Raw genomic sequence first — 15,112 nt, 5'->3', positions numbered from 1 at the left:
ATTTTAACAACTTTAACGGTTGATTCACAATATTAAAATAATTGAATGTAGTTTAAAGCTGCTGATATAGAATGGGGGCTAGAGTTTTTTATTTACTGTTATTTTTGTATATTTTTTTACTGCTATATGTTAACTTGATACTGAAATAGCAGTTGGGTTTAGCCTGAGAGTATTTTTGAACAATTTTGGAACTAATGTACAAAACATTTAAAACAAAAAAAAAACACACAAAAAAAAAGGAGGGGGGTGCATCAATAATCGTTTTATAATCGAATCGGAGCCTCTGAATCGTAATCGTAATCGAATCGTTAGGTGCCCAAAGATTCCCAGCTCTAGTAGTATTACCGTATTGGCCCGAATATAAGACAGCCCTGATTATAAGACGACCCCCTCTTTTTCAAGACTCAAGTTTGAAAAAAGACTTTTTGAACACCAAATTAATTTTTATACAGAAAGTAATTACAGTACATCCGATACAAATGATTATAACAATATATTTGAGAGAAAAAGCATGTTATTTTGCCTCATTCAAATCTTAATATCTGAACATTTAAATTTGCAAACTAAAGTGCAATCACATTTGTAATTGAATGGCTTCTGGTTTTTGAAATGTAAATAAACTAATCTATTGTAATAAAACAACAAAATTGCAATAACTGCATTTACCATCAAAGTGAAGTCTAAATGTAACTGTAGTGTTGAAACAAATCTAAATAAGGAAAAACATTGCAATGAAGTAATGCAAACTGGTTGAACTTGAGAGTAGCTGAGATCTCTCATGACAGAACATCGCTTCAATGATATTTGGCGCCATCTAGCGTTGTGAATGGGAAGAGTAGCTGAGATCTGTCATGACAGAACATCGCTTCAATGATATCTGGCGCCATCTAGCATCGTGAATGGGCATAATGTCTAGACCGCGAATAAAAGACGACCCCCTCTTTTTTAGTCTTATTTCAGTGCAAAAAACACAGTCTTATATTCGGGCCAATACAGTAATTTACGATCTCTATAATCACTCACAGTAATATATTCTTTGTTTTTTATTTTTGTTTTTTCCCTCAAAGGATGTAATTCTAAGCCTTTTTACAATTTTGCAGGTATCGCTCTTGTGGGGGCAAGTCTCAAAGCCAGAACGAGTTGACTGTGGAAGAGCTGCGGTCTTTTGTTCAACAGTTGGACAACCTGCCATGCAACATTAGACAGGCACCTTTACTGAAGGTTGTTAACCATTGAAGTTTTAATGCTTGGGCATGTCTTTGATATGGAACCTAATGTGATTTGCATGTGCCTTTCAGGACTTATTGACTCGGGTTGATGACTTCCAGCAACGCAGCGAAAGGCTCCTCTCCGATGAGTCGCCTAACTCGGTCGAGCTTCAAGAACTGCTGGATCTGAGCTTGGGGCTGGACGTGGAGTTGCCCCAGTTGCCTCGACTCCGGGAACGGTTGGAACAGGCCCGCTGGCTGGAGACCGTGAAGCAAGCCAACAGCAGGCCGGATGACCTTTGCCTGGACACCATGAGGAGGCTGATCGATCAGGGGGTGGGTTTAGCCCCTCACAGCTCGGTGGAAAGAGCCATGGCTCGTCTGCAGGAACTCCTAACTGTATCGGAGCAGTTGGAAGAGCGAATGCTCAGCCTAATGAATGCCAGGTGAGAACGTGTTTCCAATGAAAAACAAGATCAGGTTCTCATCCTTTCGAATACATATGCAAGCCAAGATATCAAGTAGTCACTTGGAAGCCCTGTGTTCATTCCATTCATGTTCAAATACCTCCTGTCTTACTGCACATTTTATTACATTGCTCCATCATTGTGTGGCTATTCAGCACAGCAAACAAAAGAAGTCTAATAATTCTTTAACAGAAGATTCAACGATTGAGAAAAAAATGTGACTGCAAATGTTTAGTCATCTGTTATAAATGACATTATTTACAACTCTAATAATGGAAAAACTTGTTTAAACTAGGGCTGTCAAACGATTAAAATTTTTAATCGAGTTAATCACAGCTTGAAAATTATTTAATCGTAATTCATCGCAATTCAAACCATCTATAAAATATGCCATATTTTCTGTAAATTATTGTTGGAATGGAAAGATAAGACACAAGACTGATCTATACATTCAACATACTGTGCATAAGTACTGTGTTTGTTTATTATAACAATAAATCAACAAGATGGCATTAACATTATTAACATTCTGTTAAAGCGATCCGCAGCACACAGCCAACAGCAGCTAATGTTACTGTTTACACTGACTGACACTGGGCTTCTTGGTGTGTCAAGAGGCACAGGCCAGATTGTGGTCGTTAACAAATTATTCATTATTTCTCTGCCACGGACTGGTACCGGGGCCCGGTGGTTGGGAATCACTGCATTAAAGCATGTTTCTCCAATAGCCACGGATACTACGGTAAATTAGGTAGCTAATGTGTAACAAGTCGGCGGGGAAATAAGAAATTTTGTCTTTTCACGCTATTAAACAAGAGGCTTTCCGTCTGGATATGTGGACGCCAGGGTTTTTTTTTTTTTTGTTACTGTAAACAGCCACTAAGAATTGAGCACATTTTTGTGTGTTTTCTCACAGGCCGTATCACAGTGTCGAAACACTAGACGCTGCCTTACAAGAAATGGAAAACATCCCCGCTTATCTGCCGAACTGCCTGCAGGTGAAGGACACTGTGGTCAGGGCCAAAAATTGGCTGCATGAAGCTGAAACCCTCCAGGTAAAATGGACACTTGCTGAAAATCCTGCCTGAGAGAAACTTAGCTGGCTGTATAAATGTTTTCTATGCACACTTATAGCTTGGGGGGCGTATACCTGTGTTGGAAAGCCTCTCTGAGCTGGTCCTCAGAGCAGAAGGCATCCCAGTGAGGCTCGATCCTCTCAGCAGACTGGAGGCTCTTATCAGTGACGTGCAGACCTGGAAGGAAAGTGCTGCCAAAACATTCCTACTGAAAAACTCTCCTTTTTCTCTGTTGGAGGTATGGCAGGAGTTATCATTTTAGGTCATTTGGATTTCTGAACTGCATTGAATATGACTCACAAAGATATTGTATCCCCTTATTAACTCCCAAATTAATTTTGGGCATTTCTAGTAAGCTTTAATTTAGCAGCGTTCCATCAAGCATCCTACACACAGGCATGCAAACTTGCCACCTTTCGGCGAAATTTCGCCGTTTTGAATTCAAAATGGGTCGTTCTTCTGAATCACGTAGATCCGAGGAGGAAAAAATGGGCGGGGGGGGGTGTCTGTCAGCGAGTGAAACCCTTAACTTCAAAACCGTAGTCCATGCTCAAAACTACACTCTAGTCCAGGGGTCCCCATCTGCCGGGCCGCGGACCGGTTCCGGTGCGCATTTGCTACCGGGCCGCACAGAAATAATAATTTAATAACGACCGCATTCTGGCCGAATTAACCCTGTGCCCCTGCTTAACACACCAATATCCCTGTCTGCTCTAGATAGAATACTACGGGATAGATTAGAATGTCGTCATAGAAATCCATTGATTGGACTGCTAGCAGTACATCTTGTTTGTGTATATAATATATCTATATGCGCTTGTCCTCAATAATAAGAAGGTATTACTAGGCCGCGGGCGCAGCACATTTGTTCCCGGAAATAATTAGCCCCCACACGAGCGAAGATGACTGGAAAACAGATGTCTTTGGAGATATTTTTACGGCGAAAAGGGCACCTGACGAGCCTACAACATCGAAGACCCACGAACAGCGAAGGAGTGGATTCGTGACCCGTTTGTGAATAAACCGAGTGATTTGAGCATGTCTGTGCAACAGGAGGATCAACTTGCAGAGATCACAAATGACGGCGACCTTATTAAACGTACATTTGAGACAACAACCCTATCAAGGTTCTGGATTAAAGTCATTCCGGAATATCCTGACATCGCTACGAGAGCATTGAAAACTTTGCTGCAATATCCAACATCGTATCTTTTTTGAAGCGGGCTTCTTAATTAATGCTTAACGACAAGGCGAAGTCGTTAATGGTGAGAGCGGTGTGCAGTTTTTGTGGGCAGCTAACATGGTAGGATGTATCTGTGGAGAACTTTTCTACAAGTCCTTCCATGATCAAACGTAGGTTAATATTCCTTTCTTTCAAGAAAGTTTGTGTAGTGTTTACTTTGGAATCGCTGCATTTGCGCATTCTGCGGCTATGTTTAACGTGACGGTCATGCGCAGAACCACATCGTTGCAATTTTTGATGGGTTGCAAAATTTGTCAGAACACCGGTCCGTGAAAAAGAGACCCAAATAACCCCGGTCCGTGGTGCAAAAAAGGTTGGGGACCCCTGCTCTAGTCCGATGACCTAGGCCTATCACCGCCACTCTCTTCTCGTGACAACAAATGACTGACAATAGTGAGAGACGGGAGTACATCTTTTCTTTGCTTAATGCAAATGGGACATACTGTATATTTTATAATTTAGATTTAGTATAATTTGATACTTAATGCGTCTTATATGTTCTGATTTCAGGATGAGAGATTTAGACTTGTATATGTTAAATTATTATGTACTGTTTAATTCGAGATGTCTCTGGTTGCACTATGAAATGCACTTTTCCGCGCATGCCGTGTGTCCATGTTACTTTGTCACCTTTTTCACCCCTAACCAGTTTGCATGCCTGTTCACATTATATTTTTAGAGATGCACCGAAAATTCATTGGCTGAAATATGACTTAAAATTTGGTCTTGGTTTTGAGCAAAAACACTTTTTATGGTGAAATAGCACTCATAGACACTCACTCCCCATGTTTACATCTCCTCTTTGAGCAACAAAAAACGCGGCTTCCAGGGAGTCTTCCAGCTTTGGAAATTTTTATTTTGTTCTTATTCCCAAGTCGGCTGTTAAGAATACATACCATACATTTCGCACTACAGTGTATAACTCTCCTAACTATAAGCCACGCCACCGAGATATTTTTTAAATTTAAGGGGGGAAAAAAATAATGATGTTGAAGAGCAAGATTTGATTGATCAAAAATCTATTAATTAAGCTAGCCCTAGCATAGCAGCTTTGTTGTGACACTCTGTGGAGGCCCTTTCATTTTGTCTCTGAAACCACCCATGATTTGCCTTAAATCGTTTTGCTGTTGTAGTATCAAGCATCAGACTGGGCCTTATTCGTTGATAACATCCCCAAAGTTTCAAATCCAACAAAGCGGCTAGCTTGTCGGAGCTAGCATTGAAAGCCTGTCATTGCCAACTTCATATGCATTCTTTTAAAATTTGTCTGACTACGGTTAGCCTTAAAGCGTCCTGTTGTTACATCAAGGGTCTCCTCTTGACAATAAGATGGCAAGTGCCTATAAGTAACATGAGTAACCTCTTCTCTTGCATTTCAGGCTGTTCTTACATCCGTTCCCGCACCTTACACTTCTCTCGCCCAAAAAATATAACTCGAATATTGTCATAATGTAGTGATCAGTTGTAGTAGTCAGTAGACAGTCTTTCCAGCTTTGGAAATTTTTATTTTGTTCTTATTCCCATGTGTAGGCAGCCCTTTTCACAGTGTCTCAACTGCACGAGCATTAATAAATCACACTGAGAAAGGAGCTTCAAAATGCCTTCAATTACCAATCAGAAGCACAAATAGAAGTGGCAGAAAACTCGAATATAATACTGTATTTGCCTCGCCTATTTGTATTTGAACAGTACAATTTAACACAGGGTAATTCAAAGTGCTTTACATTGCATGAAAATAAGCAAGACATAATTAAAAAGTCCGTAGTGAAATAGTGGGAGTATAAAGGGGATGTCGTTTGAACCAATAGCAGATTATTAGTCGCACATGCATTCGAACATGCTTTTTAACTCTGCAGTGGGTCAAGTTAAACATTTAATTTTGTTTTTGATCTTATTTATGTTGTACATTGTAAAAATGTCATTATCAAATATTTGTATAATTCTAAGCATGAGGAATTCATATTGTAAATAAATAACAATAAAAATGGTTATGTGATAATCAGCTTTATTGTGTGTTTTTTTTCTTATATAAATTAGGGCTGCAGCTATCGATTATTTAAGTAATCGATTATTCGATCCATTAGTTTGAATAATATAGTAACCGGATTACGAGCATTTAATGTATTGCAGAATTTTTTTTAGGATATGTTAAACAAATAAACAAGTGTCTATGCTTGCTATAATATTTATTTTGGCTTGCTAAGATGACACTTTCAAAAGAGCTTTAAATGTGAATACAAAATAAAATTCCTTAGTGTTTTTTTCAAATGATGCAGGATTGCACTTTCATTTCACAAGAGCAATAAATGCATTTAAAAATAAATTAGAATGACTGCTTAGTCTCAAACAATATCAAAAATAAATGAGGATCTATGTACAACAAAACAATTCGCTAATTTGCTTAGCAAAAGTCCACTAGCTTAAATGCTATAGGTTTTATAAGGTTTTTTATTTATTTATTTATTTTTTATTTTTTTTTACAATCAGCTTAACATATCGTTCGAACACATATTCCCACAAAAATACTGCTAAATATACTTCTACACGAAATAACGAATACATAAACACACATTAGCTTAAACAAAGACATATCTTATGCTGGTCTTAACAGGGAGCAGCTTGATTCAGCCATGTTAGACGAGTTGCCACTAGAGGCCAGTCTATCCACCCAAATCAATAAAACTAAATGCAAGACTTTCAAAACAAATCATTACATCGTCACTTAAATTAAACGATTCCTCGAAGCAGCAAAATTTGAGTCGAAGCTTTTTTCTAATCGAATTACTCGAGTTAATCGATTAAATGTTGCAGCATTAATATAAATATAACAAATCATTTAGAATTCATTTATTTTGGACCGGTTTTCTCATATTTGGTTTTCTGTTTTGGCCAAGCGTTTTCATTTCTTCCCTAATTTTTTTTACTTTTTGCACTTGAAGGTACTGTGTCCGAGATGTGATGTAGGAGCTGGGCTTCCCAGGTCAAGATATAAAAAACCTAAAGAGGGAACACAGATCAATAAGAGATCATCTGTAAAGTTGGACTCTGTGTACGACGTGGAAAAAGCTCTTTCTGAAAGCAAAAACTCTGCCTCTGCTGTGAGTGTCAGTCTGTTATTTTGTTCTGTCATCTAAACTTAGTATAAAATAGTATATTGACATTGGTTTTATTGCAGGGAATTTTTAACATGATTTTCTTTTTTTGACTGCAATCACGTCTAGCCCTGTCAGTGTGGACATACCGTATTGGCCCGAATATAAGACTGTGTTTTTTGCATTGAAAAAAAAAAGACTGAAAAAGTGGGGGTCGTCTTATATTCGCGGTCTAGACATTATACCCATTCACGACGCCTGGTGGTGCCAGATATCATTGAAGCGATGTTCTGTCATGACTGATCTCAGCTACTCTCAAGTTTAACCAGTTTGCATTATTTTATTGCAATGTTTTTCCTTATTCAGATTTGTTTCAAGACTACAGTTACAATTAGATCTCACTTTGATGGTTATTGCAGTTATTGCAATTTAGTTGTTTTATCACAATAGATTGGTTTTACATTTCAAAAACCAGAAGCCATTCATTTACGAATGTGATTACACTTTAGTTTACATATTTAAATGTTTAGATATTAAGATTTGAATGCGGCAAAATAACATGCTTTTTCTCTCAAATATATTGTTATAATCATTTGTTTCGGTTGTACTGTAATTATTTTCTGTATAAAAATTGATTTTGTGTCTTTTTTCAAACTTGAGTCTTGAAAAAGAGGGGGTCGTCTTATAATCAGGGCCGTCCTATATTCGGGCCAATACAGTACATGTATTATGTGTCAACCAAATATTACTACATTGAACACCATGACTGCCGTTATAAGGACGTTATATTACAAACAACAAAAATGTACTCTCGCCACAGATGGCCACTCTTGATGACGTCCGCGACAAGGAGATGGATACCTTGTTGGCTCTGAGGGTTTCAAACGAGTCCAAGATTCTTCCTACTGAGAACTATTGTGCACTTAGTGTTTGTGTTTGCCTAAAGGCGCCTTCGGGGGCCATGGTGCAGTGCGAGCTCTGTCGCGAGCTTTTTCACAGCGGGTGCGTCTTAGCAACCGCAGACCTCAAATATGGGCAAGTCTGGCTTTGCCCTTTTTGCCAGCGTTCAAGAAAGCCACCACTGGACAAGGTCTTACCCCTACTGGCGTCACTGCAAAGGATTCGGGTCCGATTGCCCGAGGGAGACGCACTACGCTTCCTCATCGAGCGGACGGTCCAGTGGCAGCACAGAGTTCAGCAGGCCTGTACAGATGGACTGCTAGAGGAAGTGTCAAGGATGGTGAGTGGACAGAGGGGCGTTTGGTGCAGGTGGTGTTATTGTTTGTTATATTTTATGTGTTTATTTCAGGGGAAAAGCAGATCCAAAATATCACATAAATGTGGCTGGTCTTTTCATACGGAACACCAGTGTGTGCCATTCCAGGGTTAGTTGAATCAAAAGTAGTTTGTATTTGATGTTTTCCTAAATAAATTCTGAAACTAACCTTTCGTAAATGTGCATTCCCAGGACTTAGCCCTGAGATAGAAGAGCTTATGGTGGAAGGGTTCCTACTGCAAGTCACACTTCCAGAGACCGAGCAGCTCTACACTTACCTGCTATACAAATTGGCTCCCCTGCCCGCTCAGAAATCCCCATGTAGAAAAAGCACAGATGACGACGAGCTTCAGACAGACAGCACAAGACACCGCAAAAAGGTAGCGGGTAAAGATGTCCCGATCGATCGGGCGATCGGGTGCGATCACGTCATTTTCAAAGTATCGGAATCGGCAAAAAAATATCGGACATGCGTTTTTTTTTAATATATATGTATTTTTATCTAAATCGTTTTCGAATTGTATTTAACGTTACAGACAAAATGTCTTAGACTCATCCAGAGTAGTTTTGGCTTAAAGTAGGGCTATCAAATTTATTGCGTTAACGGCGGTAATTAATTTTTAAAAATTAATCACGTTAAATAACTCACTCACGCATTGTCACGTACAATCCATAAAGATGCCGTTTTACCTATAGATAGCGCTAAAAGGCAGCGTATAATGAGTAGAGAGAATTTTGACAGCCTTTAGAGCCATTTTTTATGTGGCTAAAGCCTTACAATACCTCTCTCAGCAATTAAAAATTACGTGGGAGGCAATGTGGGGAAGAAAGGTAGTAGTTGATCATTTTCTTAACACCCCATGTTCTTTCCCAACGCAGAGAAGATATATCAATTGGTGCCCCTACGCACAGTCATGGTTCCACTTCCCATCATGCATTTTGTTCATGGCTACAGTATCATTTACTGAAAGCTCAACAAATACACTAGATGGCAATATTTAGTCACAATATACAAAGTCATATTTATCCTTTAAGAATTACAAGTCTTTCTATCCGAGGATCCCTCTCACAGAAAGAATGTTAATAATGTAAATGCCATCTTGAGGATTTATTGTCATAATAAACAAATACAGTACTTTTGTACTGTATGTTGAATGTATATATTCGTCCGAGTTTTATTCATTTTTTTCTTAATGCATTGCCAAAATGTATATGATCGGGAAAAACTATCGGGAATGATTGGAATTGAATCGGGAGCAAAAAAAAACAATCGGATCGGGAAATATCGGGATCGGCAGATACTCAAACTAAAACGATCGGATTGGGAGCAAAAAAACATGATCGGAACAACCCTAGTAGCGGGTCATTTTGGATCACAGATGGACCCCACTAAATCACTTTTATTTTTTGTGCCTGTCATAATAGAGCGGAAGCTCGAGCCACAAAGAAGCGCAGAGCATTCATAGCAAAAGGACCAAACGACGCAAGGAAAGCTGTGATTCTCAGCATTCCGGGAAGGCCAAGAAATGCTGCAAGAAGAAGTCAAAGAGGAGACGGAGTGAAGAAAGTAGAAGGAGTTGCTCCCCGCCACACGCCGTGTCAGAACCTGCTGCATCTGATTCGGATGAGGACTACTCACTGTGCGCTGCGCCTTGGTGCAGAGAGCCAGAAGGAGACGAGGTGTGTTCGACAACTAATCACAACAGAGACTGACAGCCCTTGACTTAATGGCTTTTACTGTAAATATCCTGTCTGGGTTTTTTCCAGTTAAACTGGGTCCAGTGTGATGGCAGCTGCAATCAGTGGTTCCACCAGGTCTGCGTGGGTCTGTCTGCTGAGCGTGCGGAGATGGAGGACTATATTTGCATAAGCTGCACACAGCCAGACTTTGACAGAGGGGACTGAAGACCAAAAAAAAGGGACTTTTTGCAGCACGCAGCACTTGGAAGTGCACTCCTGAACTCCTACCCCTTTACCTTGTGGCTTACCCTTAGTGAACGCGGTGCTAATCGCTCGTCTCCTACGTTACAGCAGGCTCGCTTCAACTTTTTTGTCATGTGGCTACTTCTACAGCCAATAAGCTAATCCCTTCCAAAACTTTCCAGTATGAACAGTGCAGGGACTTTTCAACCAAAAGTTGAAGTTGAAATCACATCCAGCCCAATTTTCCAGCTGGTGTCGGAACAATGTGAAAGTTCAGAGTAAATATTCATCCAAGCAATAACTGAACTCATTAGTTCCAGTTAAGTTTCAACTGAGCTGAGACAGTCGAATGCCTTTTTGAAGTGAGACCCTTATAAGAATTCAAGTTCTTGAATCTTGTTACAAAACAGTTCAGGTAAAACGTCAACACAAATAAGTAGAATTGGACTGTGCAGAGATAGGATTGGCTATTTTAATTCTAAGTTTGTGTTTGGGTGAGCAGGGGTTTGGGGTGGAATATTCACCGTCGTCCCTTTACAGTTCTCTGACTTGATTTCCGGTCCGTTTCCCTTTTTTTGGTGACCGGGGAGAATTTTTGTCAAAGTTCCGTGAGACTAGAAGGATGTGCACGGAGAGAGGATGAACGGTCCGACATCCAAGGAATGTACATTTTCTTTTGGGGTGCAGTTTTCCTAAAGGTTTAGGTTGAACATATTGTGTTGGACTTAGATTTAACACAGATTGTCTGATTTATTCGCCACTGGTGTGATATTTTTCTGCTCCTTTGGCTAGATAATATAATTCATATGTTGCAGTTTGCAATTTAAAATAAAAAATGTTTGTTCCCAAAAGTCTGGACTTTGAATGGGTCTATTAAAATTTATATTCCTTATTTATAGTTGTTTTAAAAAGCTTTCTGATTTGCTTGTCTTTTTGAATATTGGGGATAGGCAGAAATGTATTTGTCTTGCATCTCACAATCTTCACCGAATTAAAAAAATAATAGTGATCAGAATAAGTATTGGGGACACCACATATGTGTTGGAGTGATTCACCGTTATTGAAATGCGCTCGAGTTTGTGGCTTATATGTTCGGACAAATGTGCTACCTGCCACTGTCGCTTTTAATTTAATAATTGACATTGTAATTTACTGTGGAAAGTTCAAATGTGGAATAATTTGTGTGGACCCTGCAAGGTTTTACTTTTTAAATCACAAAGTTGCTGTCCTTTTCAACAGATTATGCTAGATGTGCTAATACGCTGACATTTGAGAGTCGAGGGGAAAACTAGCAATTTTTTTTTCCACATTTCGAACCCTCTTTTTATTTTTTTTTTTTATTTTTTGTGGTTAATACTTTGTAGTGTCACATTTATTTTCAGTCTTTAAAAGTTATTGCCGTTCATAGGACAACAATTGCTTTAATGAAACTGCGGCGAGTTTTGTTCTGAGAAATTATATTTGTGGTCATATTTATAAGATTATTAATTGAAGCCCTCTTAGGTCGTCTGCTGTGATATTTTCCTATTTGGTCTATATTTGTTGCCATTGTAAACATAGTTTTATGCAGGATTTCCTCAAATAGAATCTCAAAGTGAGTTTTTCATTAATAATGGCTGGATTGCTCTGAAACTTCACTATGCACATACTAGAAGGATATCTGCATTGACACTTGGAGCCTGATTTTTTATTTGTTTCCTTGATTAATCTTCGTCATCATGTGTTTGCAGTGGCACCACCAGGGGGTGGCCAAGGGTGGCCACGGCTCCCCCCTATAAATTTGTTCGCCACCCCACTGGCCACCACACTTATCATTAGTAACATCAAATATTACACAATACACCAAACAGTAGGGAGAAAAAGTATTTGATACACTGCCGATTTTGCTGGTTTTCCCACTTGCAAAGCATGTAGAGGTCTGTAATTTGTATCATAAGTTCTCTTCAACTGTGAGGGACTGAATCTAATACAAAAAAAACAATCACATTGTATGATTTTTAAATAATAAATTTGCATTTAATTGCATGAAATAAGTATTTGATAAATCACAAAAATCGAACTTAATATTTGGCACAGAAACCTTTTGTTTGCTATTACAGATACCAAATGTTTCCTGTAGTCCTTGACAAGGTTTGCACACACTGCAGCAGGGATTTTGGCCCACTCTTCCATGCAGATGTTCTCCAGAGCCTTCAGGTTTCGAAACTTTCGGACTTTCAGCTCCCTACATAGATTTTCTATCGGGTTCAGATCTGGTGACTGGTTAGGCCACTCCAGGACCTTAAGATGCTTCTTACGGAGCCACTCTTTAGTTGCCTCGGCTGTGTGCTTTGGGTCGTTGTCATGCTGGAAGACCCAGCCACGACCCATCTTCAGGGCTCTCACTGAAGGAAGGACTTTGTCAGCCAAGATCTGGCGAAATATAACCCTATCCATCCTCCCCTCCATACGGTGCAGTCGTCATGTACCCTTGGCAGAGAAGCAGCCCCAAAAATGATGTTTCCTCCTCCATGTTTCACGGTTGGGATGGTGTTCTTGGGGTTGTACTCATCCTTCTTTTTCCTCCAAACACGACGAGCCGAGTTTAGACCAAAAAGTTCAATTTTGGTCTCATCCGACCACATGACCTTCTCCCATTGCTCCTCTGGATCATCCAGATGGTCAGTGGCAAACTTCAGACGTGTCTGGACATGCACTGGCTTCAGCAGCGGGACCTTGCGTGCGCTGTAGGATTTTAACCCATGACGGCGTAATGTGTTTCCGATGGTTTTCTTCGAGACTGTGGTTCCAGCTCTCTTCAGGTCATTGACCAGGTCCTGCCGTGTAGTTCTGGGCTGATCCCTCACCTTCCTCATGATCAGTGATGCCCCACGAGGTGAGATCTTGCATGGAGCCCCAGAACGAGGCAGATTGACCGTCAACTTGAACTTCTTCCATGTTCTAATAATCGTTCCAACAGTTATTACCTTCTCACCAAGCTGCTTGCTTATTTTCCTGTAGCCCATCCCAGCCTTGTGCAGGTCTATTATTTCATCCTTGATGTCCTTACACAGCTCTTTGGTCTTGGCCATTGTGGAGAGGTTGGAGTTTGTTTGTTTGTTTGTTTGTTTGAGCATGTGAACAGGTGTCTTTTATACAGCTAACAAGTTCAAACAGGTGCAGTTACTTCCAGTAATGAGTGGAGAACAGGAGGGGTTCTTAAAAAATAACAAAGAGCTGAAATATTTACTAGTTGGTAATGTATCAAATACTTATTTCAATCAGTTAAATACAAATTTATTATTTAAAAAAATATACCATGCGATTTTCTGGATTTTTGTATTAGATTCTGTCCCTCACAGTTGAAGAGAACTTATGATACAAATTACAGACCTCTACATGGCTTGCAAGTGGGAAAACCAGCAAAATCGGCAGTGTATCAAATACTTGTTCTCCCCACTGTATCAGTAGCCGTGTCCTTAAGTCTTTCTGATAGTTTTCCCCTCACCTTTTGACTGCAATAATATGAAAACCTGAAATTAAGGCTTTTACTTTTGGTGTGCCACCCCAAAATTTTAAGTGGCGCCATCTGGCCACCCCTGTGAAACATTTCTGGAGGCGCCACTGTGTGTTTGGTATCAAATCAATTAGAAGTGAGCGTAGGACACACATAAATGGGTTATGGAAGGATACACCACATCGTATAATGACTAATCAATGAAAATGTTAATTGATTCTCCGTTCAAAAATTCCCAAGTTTCCAAATGATCAGAAAATAGTTGCGTTTGGTATGAAATCGATAGGGATTCAGCGTATGACACACAAGTAGGGTTTACAAGAGGATCATTATCAGTAATGACTGATTAGTAAAAATGTTCATTGATAGCTTTAGTGAAAGCCAATTTTCCAAATGGGCAGAAAGTAGTCCTGTTTGGTGTCAAATCCATTAGGAATGAATACCGTATTTTTCAGACTGTTGTGGCCTGTTTTTTAAAGTTAGTTTGTTTTTAAGCATTCAGACAACACGAGTTGGTGATGTTGATTTAGTTACTGTAATTTCCGGACTATAATTTTTTCCCCTCATTTTGAATCCTGCGGCTTATAGTCCAGTGCGGCTTATTTGTTAATTCATTAGGGTTAATAGGCAACACTTTATTTGGCAGGGGTGTCATAACACTGCCATAAGACCGTAATAATTATGACATGACACTATAATGGGCATTAATGAATGCTAAGAGTCATCCGGCGAATTATGTCACTAACTCCCATTTATGTCCAGCTCGGATCTTTTACGTCCATTCAAAAGTGAGATCACTTGCCGGATGACACAAAATGACATCGGTCATAAGCATTTATTAATGCTCAGTCATGGCAGTGTCATGTCATAATTATGATGGTCTTATGACAGTTTTATGGCACCACTGACAAATGAAGTGTTACCAAATACTATGACAAGCAATTAATGAAACAACTGGAACAGTAACTGAAGAAATAATCAGCACAAAACATGAATTTTGATTGTTAATTATCTGTATTGCTGCAATGCATGCTAGGAGGCATGTTGGAACACAACAGTGTTAACAGCAAGTGGCAGAAGAGGTTGACTGTCTCCCCCAAGGGAGCAGTGATGGCCAAATGAAGCTTCTTGAAACAATGAAGCTTTGCATTTGGCTCAAAGCTTCATGGTGGTTCATTTGGGTTTATGACAGTCCTATGATGCCGCTGTCAAATAAAGTGTTACCGGTTGATATCTTTGGTGTAAATATCCTATAATACAGTGAGTACAGTGCAGCTTATCAATGAACAAATGCGGTTAATTTATCAAATTTGGTGGGTGGCGGCTTATTG

The 15,112-nt window shown here is 39.5% G+C and overlaps 1 protein-coding gene across 2 annotated transcripts in view; it reads left to right on the top strand.

The window, feature by feature from the left end:
- The window catches only part of kdm5ba (lysine demethylase 5Ba), a 32,320-nt gene extending 21,176 nt beyond the window's left edge, over positions 1-11,144 (top strand). The window contains exons 18-27 of one of the 2 annotated variants that reach the window (XM_057845687.1): positions 1,101-1,221; positions 1,299-1,654; positions 2,592-2,730; positions 2,810-2,989; positions 6,934-7,092; positions 7,907-8,326; positions 8,396-8,471; positions 8,555-8,742; positions 9,788-10,042; positions 10,130-11,143. In XM_057845687.1, coding sequence (XP_057701670.1) covers positions 1,101-1,221; positions 1,299-1,654; positions 2,592-2,730; positions 2,810-2,989; positions 6,934-7,092; positions 7,907-8,326; positions 8,396-8,471; positions 8,555-8,742; positions 9,788-10,042; positions 10,130-10,267 — 2,032 coding nt within the window. In that variant the 3' untranslated portion in view covers positions 10,268-11,143. Of the gene's footprint in view, positions 1-1,100; positions 1,222-1,298; positions 1,655-2,591; positions 2,731-2,809; positions 2,990-6,933; positions 7,093-7,906; positions 8,472-8,554; positions 8,743-9,787; positions 10,043-10,129 lie in introns of both variants that reach the window. The other variant, XM_057845686.1, reaches the window with a different exon arrangement.
- Positions 11,145-15,112: the final 3,968 nt, after the last annotated feature.

The sequence above is a fragment of the Corythoichthys intestinalis genome, chromosome 9 (genome assembly GCF_030265065.1).
Source record: "Corythoichthys intestinalis isolate RoL2023-P3 chromosome 9, ASM3026506v1, whole genome shotgun sequence".
NCBI lineage: Eukaryota > Metazoa > Chordata > Actinopteri > Syngnathiformes > Syngnathidae > Corythoichthys > Corythoichthys intestinalis.
The sequence above is the reverse complement of the archived record's forward strand: the minus strand, read 5'-3'. Positions and strand labels throughout refer to the sequence as shown.